Source organism: Fonsecaea monophora (assembly GCF_001642475.1).
Source record: "Fonsecaea monophora strain CBS 269.37 chromosome Unknown Scaff66, whole genome shotgun sequence".
NCBI classification, from domain to species: domain Eukaryota; kingdom Fungi; phylum Ascomycota; class Eurotiomycetes; order Chaetothyriales; family Herpotrichiellaceae; genus Fonsecaea; species Fonsecaea monophora.
The window spans coordinates 124,998-138,602 of NW_019173997.1; the positions used below are offsets into that span (position 1 = coordinate 124,998).

The 13,605-nt window shown below is 52.5% G+C and overlaps 3 protein-coding genes across 3 annotated transcripts; 2 read left to right on the forward strand and 1 right to left on the reverse strand.

The window, feature by feature from the left end:
* Positions 1-657: 657 nt before the first annotated feature.
* On the reverse strand, positions 658-3,753 carry AYO21_08028 (hypothetical protein; the record flags this gene model as incomplete). The annotated part of the gene is made up of 2 exons (XM_022657978.1): positions 658-3,639; positions 3,706-3,753. 2 exons carry the CDS (start codon positions 3,751-3,753, stop codon positions 658-660), a joined length of 3,030 nt encoding a protein of 1,009 aa, XP_022509737.1.
* Positions 3,754-8,511: 4,758 nt separating this feature from the next.
* On the forward strand, positions 8,512-10,839 carry AYO21_08029 (hypothetical protein; the record flags this gene model as incomplete). The annotated part of the gene is made up of 2 exons (XM_022657979.1): positions 8,512-8,574; positions 8,641-10,839. 2 exons carry the CDS (start codon positions 8,512-8,514, stop codon positions 10,837-10,839), a joined length of 2,262 nt encoding a protein of 753 aa, XP_022509738.1.
* A 639-nt stretch (positions 10,840-11,478) lies between these two features.
* Positions 11,479-12,966, forward strand: AYO21_08030 (hypothetical protein; the record flags this gene model as incomplete). Its single annotated transcript, XM_022657980.1, has 2 exons — positions 11,479-11,778; positions 11,830-12,966. 2 exons carry the CDS (start codon positions 11,479-11,481, stop codon positions 12,964-12,966), a joined length of 1,437 nt encoding a protein of 478 aa, XP_022509739.1.
* Positions 12,967-13,605: the final 639 nt, after the last annotated feature.

The window sequence follows — 13,605 nt, forward strand, 5'->3', positions numbered from 1 at the left end:
TCCATGGAAAGGATATACGCAAATAAACAACCACGCCCGTTCGTGCATTTCAGTCTTTCCATGACCTACACTAAAACACATGGCCCGCTACTAACCATCATGCTTTCCTCGTTGCTTCTTGGCTACTCGTGTCTTTGCTTTGCTTTGCTTTGCTTTGCTTTGCTTTGCTTTGCTTTGCTTCCCTTTCCTTCCCTTTGCTTGTGCTTTTTGCGGATACATTTAATGCCGTGTGCATGGAACCGGAGAACTCGAAGAATGGGAACAGCTGACCTCCCACACACGACTTCAATGCATAGGAGATCGCTGCCATAAGCCAAACTCCTCCATGAGAATCGTAAAAGAAAATAATGGAAAAAGCCGTCGACAATGCGTATCCATCACTAGGTCAGAAGTGCCCCCAAGGTCGTGCATTGCACGTTTCCCCCTTCCAGTTATTACAAGAATTCCTCGGTCTTGCTCTTGTCCTTGTCCTAAGTCCTTCCCGCTTTTGCTTTTTTTGTGTCCAACGATCACTCCCTCCCAATGCTGATAAACGACATGCGCCGTTCCCATGCATCCAATTCGATAGTCCGAGCTTTCGTCATAAACGCCATGCCATCGTACTGTACAAATGCTCCACAAGAAATCAAAGGGGAAACCCAATATTGTTTCCCCATCTCAGTTAGCTTCCACAACCTTTGTGAAATTTAAGGACGGTGAAATCTCGTGATCTGCCGATGCCTCCACCGTATCCAGGTAGCTATTTGCGCTCCTGCTCTTTGGGAGGCACGGCTTCCTCGACTCTGGACTGGGTGATGAGTTGGGCGGATCGAATATTTGCCGGAATACCGGCTCTTGGAATTTCTGTGGTGGCCGCTCCGGACTGAGCGACACCCCTTCGGCCCTGCGCACAATCTCTTTCAGGGCCCTTGTGATTACGCCAGCTCTCACCACCAGATCTCTCAAGTCCTGCGTGTCAAATGGGAGCTTGTCACGGTCACGCCCACGCCCCCGGCCCCGAATGGACTCCTCGGCAGGCGAGGCTTCTGCCTCCCGTCTATTCTGATGGATGGCCTGCAAGAAATTCTTAGCTTGCACGCTTTCTCCACGTGGCCGTCCGTAGGGAGGTGTTGCCGGACTGGAAATAGATCGTCGGCTCGTTATTCGTCCCTCTTCCTCCTCGATGGTCCTTTTCGGCGGAGGAGTCTCGTCGCCAAAAATGTCAGATGACACAGGAGAAGGTGCCCGAGGGAGAGCTTCGTCATCCTCGTTCACGGTGGCCAAATCAATGATGCTCCCTGCATCCTCCCACAGCTGCCGTGAGTGACTGTCCAAGAGTCCAAGGCCAGCACCGCGAAGGCGCAGCCTCTTAAGCTCTTCGACGAGTAACATAAAATCTCGGACTTGGCCGAATTGGACATGGACACTTTGTTGGCGATCTATGATGGATTGGGGAACCTTGACACTTCGGATCGACTCTCGGTTCACCGTTTTGGTCTCATCTGCCACTCCCGGAGCTTCCTCGTCCACGTCAACGTCGTCAAACTCAAAGTCATCGCTCCATTCTTCGCTTACAGGCTTGCTACCCAAAGCCCACGTACCAAACTTAGTGGCCGAGGATGGCGTATCACTTTCTGCGACACTGTCACGGTTGACGACCGGAACACTCTGGCTACGGAGGTGCATGGTTGCATTGCTTTTCCGTCCAGAAGGCCGACTCCTGCCAACATGGCTCCCTTGCTTACCATGAACGGTTTGCGGCCGAGGATTGATACCATTTGACTGATCGCTCCCAAACTTGGGGTGTTCCGACCAATCAAAGATGGAAGATCTTTGAATGGACGCTTGTTCTTCGAAATCGTCTTCCAACAGCTGCTCAAAGCGAGTCTGGATTGGACTCGACGGTACCTCACTTGGCGTCTTTTGTTGTCTGTCACTGGCAGATTTGGGGGACCAGTCAATGTCATCTTCATCGTCCATGTCCATCATTGGGGGAAGTTCAGGTTCCGCGGCCCGAGCTCGTGGAAACAGCTGTGTGGAAGGAGGGGAAGAGTCCAAAACAACAGGTTCACGATATATTCTCTTTGGCACTGGCGTTAAAACAAAATCGTCCACTTCCGCTGAGGGACTTTTGACCGGAGTGGACGCTTGATCTGGACTGAGGTTTTGCGTCTCCTCTGTGGGCTCAAGCCCACTAATGCCGATGCCGATATTGGCAGATTGTTCGTGACCTGCCTCGCGTCGAGGCGATTGTGTATCATCTAATGTGGCACGTTGCATTAAATCCTCCAAGGCAGATGTTCCAGCTGGAACCTGGTCAATCGACATCTCATCAAAGATTGTTTCTATTTTCGGTTGGCGGAAACCCGAGTGACTGCTGGCCGTGGCTCGAGTAGCCAGTGAGTCATAGGCAGTGTCGCTTTGGAAGTCCATGGAATCATCATCGGTGAATACTCTTATATCATTGTCCGAGCTAGCCGTGGTTGGATCCGAAGGGGCAACAGAAATGCGTTTCGGCAGAGTAAATCGGTGTTGAGGAGGCCCGTAGGAAGGGGGGCTTGAATTAAAGACCGGGGTTCCGTCAGGCAAGTCAACTTCGAAAGTGGAAACATTCGACATCGGTGAGAGGTTAGAAAAGGCAGTTGAGGGTACAATACTGCCATAGGCTTCGTCTTTGTTGAGCCTCACGATTGGGTCCGTGAAGTGTCGTTGAGGCATGCCCTTCCGCACAGAGTCCAACGTTCGACGAATTTTATGCCGCCGGATTGGCGCGGCCACCTGGATGTCAGACGGCTGTGACATGCGGTCGTCCATATCTGTCAAGTCTCGAGGTTCTATGCTCCCACCGAGAAGAAGAGTTGGAGGGTAACCCTGAGATATTGAAACAGTGCGAGCACCTGCTTCTCGCGGCAGCCCAGACGAATGTCGTTTCCTCGATTGGGTCGTCTCGAAGAAAGGCCTCCACGTGGGTTCGTGAGCAATGTAAGCAGGAGACTCGAGGTTTGTGGATTCGCTTGTCAGAGGTCGGGTATAGGGCACTCCAGAGAGCGTAGCTGATCTTTGGTGGCTCGTAGCTGGGCGTCTCAAGAGAGCCGGCGTGGCACCATCACTGTTCAGCTTTGAGGACGACCTCTTCACAAGCTTGTTGGGTTGGTCGAGATCATTTAGAGAAGGGCGAGATGGACCCGGAGAGTCATCTAACCTCGATGAGGATGAGCTAGGGCTGCCTCGACTGTGACGAGACAGACTTGAGATTCGTCGTAACCAGGTGGACGGTGTGCTCTGTTCCCTCCCGTCTGCTGACTCCCTGCCAGATGTCCAGGGTCTCAATATTCCATGTCTACTGATCGAACTTTCACGAGAGTCTGTGCCGGTACTCTCTGCTGTTGCTGAAGGGGTAGATGCCCGGACAGTCTTCCTCCTCAAGATAGATGTAGACAGTCGACGTTCCAGTCTCTCGGACAACGCTGGGAGGGAAGCAGAGGGTTGGGAGGTATGAGGACGTGTCGGCTGTTGTTGTTCGACAAAGACTGGAGAATGGGTGGCAGCATTAGAACCAGGAGCCTTCCTCTTGCCCGGCTTAATCAAGTATGAATCCCCTTCGGATGTACCAAGCGCCAGTCCCGCAGCGGCTACACCAAGTGTGCCGACAGCACAGAGCTACAGGTAGAGGGTCAGCATGTGAGAGGCAGCGAGGGATGTTGTTCGTCAATGAAGTCTCCCTACCGTAGCAACGTGCTCTTGTCTCGATTCCATCATGCTTGACAGGCCCATTGCCCTCGGGGCACCACAACCCAGACACTCTGGAGGTCGATGGATTTCTCCGTCCTCATGGCGGGTTGACCATCAGCAGCAGGAGTAGAAGGACGAAGAGAGTTCTGAGAGGGAGAACGGCCGTGGATTCGTTGGCTGTTTCTAGAAGACGTGTGGACGCAAGGGATATGGATCTCGATATACGCGGGCCTGGAAATTGAGTGAGGACGCACGCGACTGGTTTGGAATGGGCCGGGTCAGGATGAGAAGGGAGGGTTGATCCCTGAGGATTGAGTCTCAGAGGACCAGCAGCATAGACACAAGATACGCAAGACACGAACCAAAGCACAAAGGAAAAGAGACTAGGTGACGAAGAATGAGCCCTGATGGGAGGGAGGTGTGCAAGACGAGGTGCGGTTGAGGGAGAGGAGGATTTGAGGAATCCCAGCTGGTAAGCCAGTAGTTTTTAGTTGGTGGAGGGGCGCGCAAGGACTTTCCAGGCGTGCGAGGGCGTTCACTGGCGTTATAGGTAGGTAATAACCGGCAGGCCCCATAGGTAAGGCTGGGGCGGTTGCCTTGGCCTGTGTGGGCTGGTTTTTAACTAGCATGTTGATCTCTCAGTGGCCCATCACCCCGCCCGACCAACAACGCTGTCGTAGTCTCGGAATTGACTTCTGTATGTTGAAGTATCACCACCGTCAGACAAGGTGACCCTCTTTTCCATCGCCGTCCCGTCTGTCGACCTACAGGATCGGAGGAGAATGGATTGTCCAAGCTGTCCATTTCAACGGCAGCCTCCCCAAAGTTCACACTTCGGACGACGCCGTCAGAAGGCCTTGAAGCAGTCGATGCTTCTCTTAAGGGGGGCGAAAATTCCCAGCCAGTACCGTAGAGGGAGGTCTGGAGCACTGACAAGTGCACAGGGCAACAGAATCCTCTCAAACCACCCACGCACGACCTCATTGGCGTCTAAACAGCCCTGGGCGCTCCCGGTGCGTCAAACTCAAGAGCTAGAGCGACTCTATGGCTGGTACCACCACCGCATCCTTTTTGCTCACAAATCATTCCGCGGCCAGCTACAGACATTGTAACCACATTGCTACATGATGAAGCGGTGTCGTCGCTCAACCGCCGCTCAACGAGATGTGGTGCTACGATTGTCTTCTTTGAACAGTTCTGGGTGGGATGGGTGTTGTGGAAGCCAGTATCTACCTACATAGCAGCAGTCGGGGCCAGAATCTTCTCCTATTTGAGGCAGACGCAGGTTGACGGCGGCATTGATGGCATGATTTCGAACCAAGGCAGAACCTGTCACTATTTGCACAATATCGAGTCGTGCGAGCCCACAGCGACTCGGGAACTCACGAAGGACCAAGGTACGGGACGATGCCGTTGAGCGTTTGAAATCAAAACCTCGCAACAAGAGCAATGGAAACAGAGTCCGTGCATGTCACGGCGCGGGTTTTGATATCGGCACAAAAAGAGAACGCTCTGGTCTCTGTCTGCTCCCGTTTGCCCCCGTTTGCCCGCAGCATAGGTAGAACTCTGCCAGGTGGTCCCCGGGCAGATAGCATATCCCTGATCCAGCAACGGTCCAGGGTTGGTAGAGGACCCTGAAACTTTGTGGCCTGGTAAGTTGATTGAACTGCCCTTTTTGGCGGAAAGGCGACCCGTTGGAGTAACAAGCCAGCATCCTAGTAAATTGAGCCGGGATGTCTCTTGCGCTTTAGGAAAACTTTGTTGGGAGCTGGAAAAACAATCAGGACCTTTAGGTGCAACATTGTTAGCGCGCCCAGCCGTCTTTGTGCTCCATGCATGGAGAAAGACGACGTAAAAGGGCTGGATGTCGGTCAAGGAAGCAAGCTTTGCGAAGCTGAAAAGACGGCCAGCTGGACGCGTGAGCGTGTGGGAAAGGCACTAAAGCAAGCAAGCAACAGGCCGACCAAGCGAGTCAGCCAGGGTCAAGTGCGTTAGCGACCTCCCAGAGCATGAAACGCGATGATAAAACTGGAAGCCCAAGACCAGGATGTACGTAAATGGCTGGTCAATCGGATGAGAATGTATCAATGCGGATTCGGCGGGCTTGATATGCCATCCCGGACGACTTACTGGCCACACACACCTGACCCAACACCATCACAGTCACCGCTCGCATGGCACATGCGGCTAAACCAACAGTCTGCCCACAAGCCAAATCCAAAAACAAGTTTGCAGACCCCGAACGGAAATGTCGTTTGTTTGTTGTTCGGGTACACGAGGCCGATCGCGCGGTCAGGGCGCAGGGCGGAGACCAGGAGGAGCTCGTCTGAGATTCTGACAGCCGAGTGGTTCCCAAACAAACATGGAAGGGCCTGCTTCTCGTTTACGAGCGAACAGGGAACCGTGGCTCGTCCGGGTGGAGGCCCGCTAACTGGTTCCCTCATAACAGGGAATCGTTCAGCATCATGATAGGCTAGAGCTTCAGATGACGAGATGTGGGTGTTGATGCGCCCAAAGTCAGATCTCGCGTCGCGTGCCAGTCGGTCTAGCCCAATACAGTCCTGATGACACACAATTGGGGGAGCTAGCCGGCTGGCTGTTCCCTGCAAAACCTGTGATTGTTCACTGACTGGTGGAATGTTGAGGTGCTGTTGTGTTGTCACACATCAGCCTCTGATGACGTGACACTTGTCAGACAGTGCAAGCCAATGCTGGAGTAAGAGAAGGGGAATGGGTTTCTGGAAAGACACGTCCGCTGATTTGCCGTTCGCGTCTTGTATCAGCGCTTGAAGGAGTTTTCGTATTGATTGAGTCTTTTGCCAGACGAGGCGACATGATGCCTCTGCAAGAGCTTTTCGCAAGGCCAATCTGGTGGGGGCCTCAGCCGCTGTCGGGATGCCGATCCTACAATGCTAGCGGGGCTAGAAGAAGGAAAGCTCTCGTTTTGTGTTCTTTTTGCAAGCTGTTTTACGTGACTGGAAGCAACTGGTGATTGAAAGGGTTGAGGTACTCGTGGATACGAACAAGACCGTCACATACTGTATAGTACTGCAACTGCTTCCAGCAACCATACGAGGGCAATCAAGCCGGAGAACTGCTTTCACAAAAAGCAACGGCTGGGAAGTTGCGGGGGCACTAACAAGCCGATGCTCAAAAGGTCCGTTTGACATCAGAGCTTGCAAGGGATGGGCATGACGGATGGTCCATGCGTGATGATCTGATATCCCATGTCCGGACAGGGTACGAGTAGAGACTCCCCCACAACAGCAGTCGTTTCATGCATACAAGTACGAGTATACGAATTCAGATGCAAGGAGAAAGTCCGACGTTGCGGGATCCTCTGCTGCAAGGTCTCGCTACAGGGGATTCGCCAGCTCTAGAGCAAGACAACAATCTGGAACGCTGCTTCTGAGGCCGTCAGCTGCAAAGTAAGAACACCTTCGTCCAAACAATAAATGATCGGCTTCCGCGGATGGTAATGGAAGCACCCAGGTACATAGGATTGATGGCTGGTTTTCTTATATTGGATGATGGTGATGTCCTCTCTTGTTTCCAAATCCCCTATATGCTATCGTTACCTGGCAGCCTGGACTCCGAGGTTGCTCACTCGTTGGCATTCACATTCTCTGGTTGAGGAGTAGGCTGTGCTCGTTGCTTCTGTCTTGTTTGTAATAGTCAGGCTTGCCCGGAAAGTGTCATGGACGGCACCACATCGTAGTAGTCAATGCTGGTCCTGCACGCTCTCCGCTACTGCAAGACGCTGGTGATTTTAGCGAGGCACTCCCTGTTGCAGCGTGAGTGCCAATGGCTTTCTCTGGGCGTCCTTTTTCGGCTCGTGGGGCACTGTTCTCTTTTGTGACATGGTTGGTGCGTGTCTTGCTTTCGGGTTTTTGGCTAGGCACTTGTAGGTTCCCCGCTCTTTCCAGCAAACCCAAAAAATAGCTCCATGGTGGGATCGAGATGGGTGTGATGTGTAGCTCCCTTCAAAGAGCTGTTGGCGGTCGCGGATCTAAGGGACTAAGAGGAGAAGCAGTGACATTATTGCAGTGATGGAAAAAAGGGAAACAGAAATCAATGAGTTTCCAAACTGCGCTCTGACGAATACTCGTACTTGGTGGAAGAGATGGTGAGGTGCAACTAAGTCATATTTGGTTTAGACTGCCAAGATGGCGGAAATTTCGGATTTAACAGTCTCGACGGTTGCGTACTCAATACAGAAAGCCTTTCACCACTTTGAAGTTTTATTACACCTCAAGTAATGATCGTCCCTGTCCCATCGGCCCAAGCTGAGACCTTTGGAGAAGATCCATCATCCTACAAGGGCCCAAGCACCATCTCGAGGGGTTTGCAGTAAACACCCCGGCGTTGGCTAGTCTCGCAGTCCAGCCGGCAGTTCACCTGGCTTCGTATTCAGAAATTCTGGCTTTCAAGGCCCTCCACGACAGCGACCAGAGACAAGTGCGGAAAGAAAGACGTGACAACGGGTCCATCAACGCCACAGCGCCCCGCCTCTCGGCTCCCTCGATCCCTCGCAATTTTAGCTACACATCAACCACATCGCGAGACGGCTTGCCTCTCATCCCCGGTCGCATTTCAGCTCCTTAGAACCCGAAACATCCAGTCACATTCACCTTCAGCTGACGTGCTGCGAATCTCGACTCTTGAGACTTGTCTGTGTGCACCTGAGATTGCGCAAACAACCCTGCCCCTTGCTGCTCTTATCGGCGCTATCGACAAAGGTAGCAGTCTGCTTGACAAAATTTTCGGTCTTTGTTTTGGTGACCCATTAATATTGCAATTATGGAAGCTGAGATCCAGGCCCAAATCCCTAACATCGACCATGTGCTTTCGGAATACTCCGTAGTAAGTTTGCGGAACACGAAGCTCAGCCTCGTTTCACCCCATATTGTGTTACTGACCAGGCTCTAGGGATATCTGAATCATGCGTCCAAACTCTATTTCTCAGAAGATGACCCCTCTGCCCAGTCTCCACTGGCTGAAGCTCTTGATACTGTAACCTCTCTACTTGTGTCTGCGTCAGGGAACTTTTCTGAACAGAATGAGGTTGCCATTCGCAATCTGGTCGAAAGATTCATTGCAAGGTTAAGCGAGGCAAATGGCGTTGATCCTGAGCGGCGGCAGATGCCGTTCATGGCCAAAAAACTTGAGCAAACCATCCAAGTCAGCTCGCAGCGTAATATATCGTCTACCCTAGGTCTGGCGAACGCAGGCGTCGATCTCGAGGCTACCAATACCCGCAAGGTAGAGTCAAAAGTCGACAGGAAGAAGCTTGAAAAGGCCGAGCGGAAGATTCGGGCCAAACAGGACAAGAAGGTTATGAAAAATGTCGAGTATGAGGCGTCAAGGCTGCTAAACCAGCCCGATCCTACCCAGTCATATGAGGAGTTTTTCATGGCAGTCAACCCTTTGCAACTTGGTGCCGATACTCAGTCAAAAAGCAAAGACATCAAGGTCGATGGGATCGATGTGTCCATCGGCGGGAAACGCATTTTGACTGACACGTCATTGACATTGGCATACGGACGGAGGTACGGCCTGGTCGGTCAGAACGGTATCGGTAAATCCACTCTTCTGCGTGCCCTGAGTCGGCGAGAGGTCGCCATTCCAACCCATATATCTATCCTGCACGTCGAGCAGGAGATCACTGGAGATGATACCCCGGCTCTACAGGCCGTTCTTGACGCCGATGTCTGGCGGAAACATTTACTAGCCGAGCAGGAAAAAATATCGAAGCAGCTTGCGGCACTTGAGGCCGAGCGGTCAAAGCTGGCTGATACCTCAAAGGATGCTGGACGTCTGGACAAGGAAAAGGATGGCCTGGACACTACACTGGGAGACATTCAGGCCAAATTAGCCGAGATGGAATCAGACAAGGCCGAGAGCAGAGCCGCCAGCATTCTTGCAGGCTTAGGGTTTTCGCCGGAACGACAACAATTTGCGACCAAGACATTCTCAGGCGGTTGGCGGATGAGGCTCGCCCTCGCACGCGCACTATTCTGTGAGCCCGATTTGCTGCTGCTTGACGAACCCTCCAACATGTTGGACGTCCCATCGATCACGTTCTTGTCGAACTATCTGCAGACATATCCAAGCACCGTCTTGGTGGTCTCACACGACCGTGCCTTTTTGAACGAAGTAGCGACCGATATTATTCACCAACATTCAGAGAGACTCGACTACTACAAGGGGGCCAACTTTGATTCTTTCTATGCCACCAAGGAGGAACGGAGAAAGAACGCCAAGCGCGAATACGAGAATCAGATGGCGCAACGGGCGCACCTACAAGCATTCATTGACAAATTCCGATATAACGCTGCCAAGTCGTCCGAGGCACAGTCTCGTATCAAGAAACTCGAGCGGATGCCAGTTCTGGAGCCTCCCGAGGCCGAGTATACGGTGCACTTCCGGTTCCCGGATGTGGAGAAGCTTTCGCCGCCAATTATCCAAATGTCGAATGTCACTTTCGGCTATACCAAGGACAAGCCGCTGCTTCATTCAGTGGATTTGGACGTTCAACTCGACTCCCGAATCGGAATCGTGGGTCCCAACGGCGCAGGTAAAACCACTGTTCTGAAGTTGTTGATTGGACAGCTGCAACCCACCTCTGGGCTGATATCCCAGAATCCTCGTCTTCGTGTCGGATACTTTGCGCAGCACCACGTTGATGCCTTAGACATGAACACGTCTGCTGTCGGGTTCATGCAGAAGACCTACCCCGGCAAGACGGACGAAGAGTATCGGCGACATCTAGGGGCCTTTGGGATTACAGGGATGACGGGGTTGCAGAAACTTGAACTGTTGTCCGGAGGCCAGAAATCCCGCGTCGCATTTGCTTGTCTGTCCTTGACCAACCCGCATATCCTGGTGCTGGACGAACCGTCAAACCATCTGGACATCGAGGCGATGGACGCTCTTTCCGTAGCGCTGCAGCAGTTCCAGGGCGGTGTGCTGATGGTTAGCCATGATGTGACCATGCTTCAGAATGTCTGCACCAGTCTGTGGGTCTGTGACAAGGGCACCGTCGAGAAGTTCCCCGGAGACATCACGGCGTACAAGAAAAAGATCAGTGCGCAAGCGAATGAGGCAGGTGTTGTTCAAGCACACTGAGGGTGAACGGGATTTCACGAAAGACCTCGAAATGCCGAAGGAACACGGAGCATTGGCCTCCTGCGACGGGACGGGCGAATTCCACGAATAGATCTATATCACCTGCCGTCCTTGTGACATAATGCTGGGGCCTTGTATACCTGGAGGTTCTTGGCAATCGAGTGAAGGTTCTGTTATTGCACCGGCATTTGCGCCTGGAACAGACGGCATCAAATGCTGGAATTTATTTCTATTGATAGATGAGCAGATGAGCTATAGAGAGGGGAATTCTTCGTGGTAGGTCTGTAGGCCATAGCCGCATGTGGGGGAGGCATGAACTAGAACATCGGATACATCGGCGGGATTCCCGGCACGTTGATGGCCCAGAAACTTGCCGCCACCAAGACGCTGGAATGAGATCATCGACATCATTTGCGACAAGAACCTGGCGATAGATCATCCCCTTCCCTCTGCATAAAGTCCCCAGTCAAAGACATGCACGCCAACAATGAATCCTTTTCTCGCTGCATTCCGGACGAGGCGCCTCTTCTACGTCTCTCGGTTGCTAAACCCTCGTCGGATTCCCGTTTGACAGCCTGCCTCTGACGTGCCATCCACCTTGACCATACCATCTACCATCCGCGTCTCCCTTAGAATAAGATGAAGACATTCTTCGGAGGGACGGTGACGCTCTTGGCCATCCCCTTTGCCATCGGGCAATCCTCCTCGACATGCGGTCCCGCGCCTTCAGGGTCCATCCAGCCCTCTCTCGCCTCCGGCTACCAAATGCAAGTGGTTGCGACCGGCTTATCTAAACCACGGGGAATCCGCCTCGACAATGCAGGTAATCTGATAGTCGTCGAGCAAGGAAGAGGAGTTATATCAGTACATACCCTTAATGAGGACACTGCAGGCTGTGTTTCTGTGGTCAATTCAACCGACATCACGGCGGCGTTAGGTGTAAGCGCATCCACTTTGTGCATGGTAATGACAAGAGCTGACTTGTGGTAGTTGAACCATGGCATCGAGTTATCTACCGATGGGCAAACCCTGTACGCCTCTTCTTCGGAAGAGGTCTTTGCCTGGCAATATTCCCAATCGTCCCAGACCGTATCAAACCGCGTCACCCTCATCAACAACATGGCAGGCACAGACCACACTACTCGCACTCTATTACTCTCAAAGTCAGCTCCCGGCCTACTTCTGGTCAGCCGAGGCAGCACCGCCAATATTGACTTTGAAGCTTCGACCCTGGAGTCCGGGCATTCTCAAATCAGGGCATTCAACTTGACTAATCATACTGGCGCTCCCTACGATTTCAGCACAACGGGACTACGACTGGGTTGGGGGTTGAGGAACGATGTCGGGGTGGCAGAGCATCCCATATCTGGAGGCATTTTCTCTGTGGAGAATTCAGCCGATCAACTCTCTCGCATGGGCGTTGATGTACATCAAGACAACCCTGCCGAAGAGTTGAACTTCCTGGGATACCTAAATGGCACAGAGTATGCTAATCAGGGCGGCAATTTCGGCTATCCATGGTGCTTCTCAGCGTGGGGTGTTGATATCCTGCCAGACAACGGCAACTTGACGGTGGGCAGTCAGTTTGCCGTGGACGCGAGTACTGCCTCCAACAACCAGAACCAGACTGATGCCTACTGCGCGGCACAGCTGCCTGCAAGCTTGGTCTTCCAGGCTCACATGGCGCCTCTCGACATCAAGTTCAACAATAGTGGTACTGAAGCTTGGATCACTTTCCACGGAAGCTGGGACAGGGACGATCCCGTGGGGTATAAATTGAGTGTCGTGGCATTCACCAGTGACGGTCAGCCTGTGGACGATATCACGAGCAAAACGGCTGCCGTTGACATCTTCGCCAACGCAGACAACTCAAAGTGTCCGGCCAACTGTTTCCGACCGGTTGGCATGGCCATTGACGACCGCGGTCGCATCTTTGTGTCCTCGGACGCCTCTGGCGAGGTTTACCTCATTACAAAGGTGTCAGAAGGCAACGCCACGTCCTCTACACCATCGGGTTCGCCCTCTGCCAGTGCTACTCCGTCGATCGCAATGTCCAACCAGCCTTCATTCCTATTGCCTGTTGTCATGATGTTGTGTGTTAGTGTCCTTAGCGCTCTTATGATATAAGGAACAAAGCACAATGATCACGAGTTTTGGAAATGAATGATATGTGCCGTTGAGCGTCTTCTATATATACTCAGGTATTCACTCTATTCACTCTTCTGTCCTTCACACAGGCGTCCTTCACACAGGCATCATAGCCCTTGTCATGACGTTGGGGTGGCTCCTCTGATTCTGTCAATACGCCGATGCATGGTAGCTCCATCTTTCCAACCAAATGCTCAAGCAGGAGCATTAACGTGGGATCTAGAATGGTCAGGCCCAGTCGATACGGCCTTCGGTCCCTCTATTAGGACAAGGCATCAGCGTCCTAGTATTGTTGAGAATGTGGCCTCGACTGGGATCTAGGTGTCCTCATAGTGCTTAGGATGCAGCATCGACCTGGAGCAAAGTGTCTTTCCATTGGGGATGTCTCCTGTGCTCATTTGGATAGTGTCTCTGGTAGCGAGTGGGATCTGTGGCGAGAGGGCGCGTCGCAGGGCAACAATATATCGATACAGCCCGAGTAATTTTAGGAGGACACTCCACACGCAGGTTTATTTCGACGGCCTTTTGTTCACTGTACCAACTACAAAAACCAGGCGCCTCAGTTACAAGTACATGAGGTACCTCATTCTAAATGTCTCCAATATTATTATAGGTCGT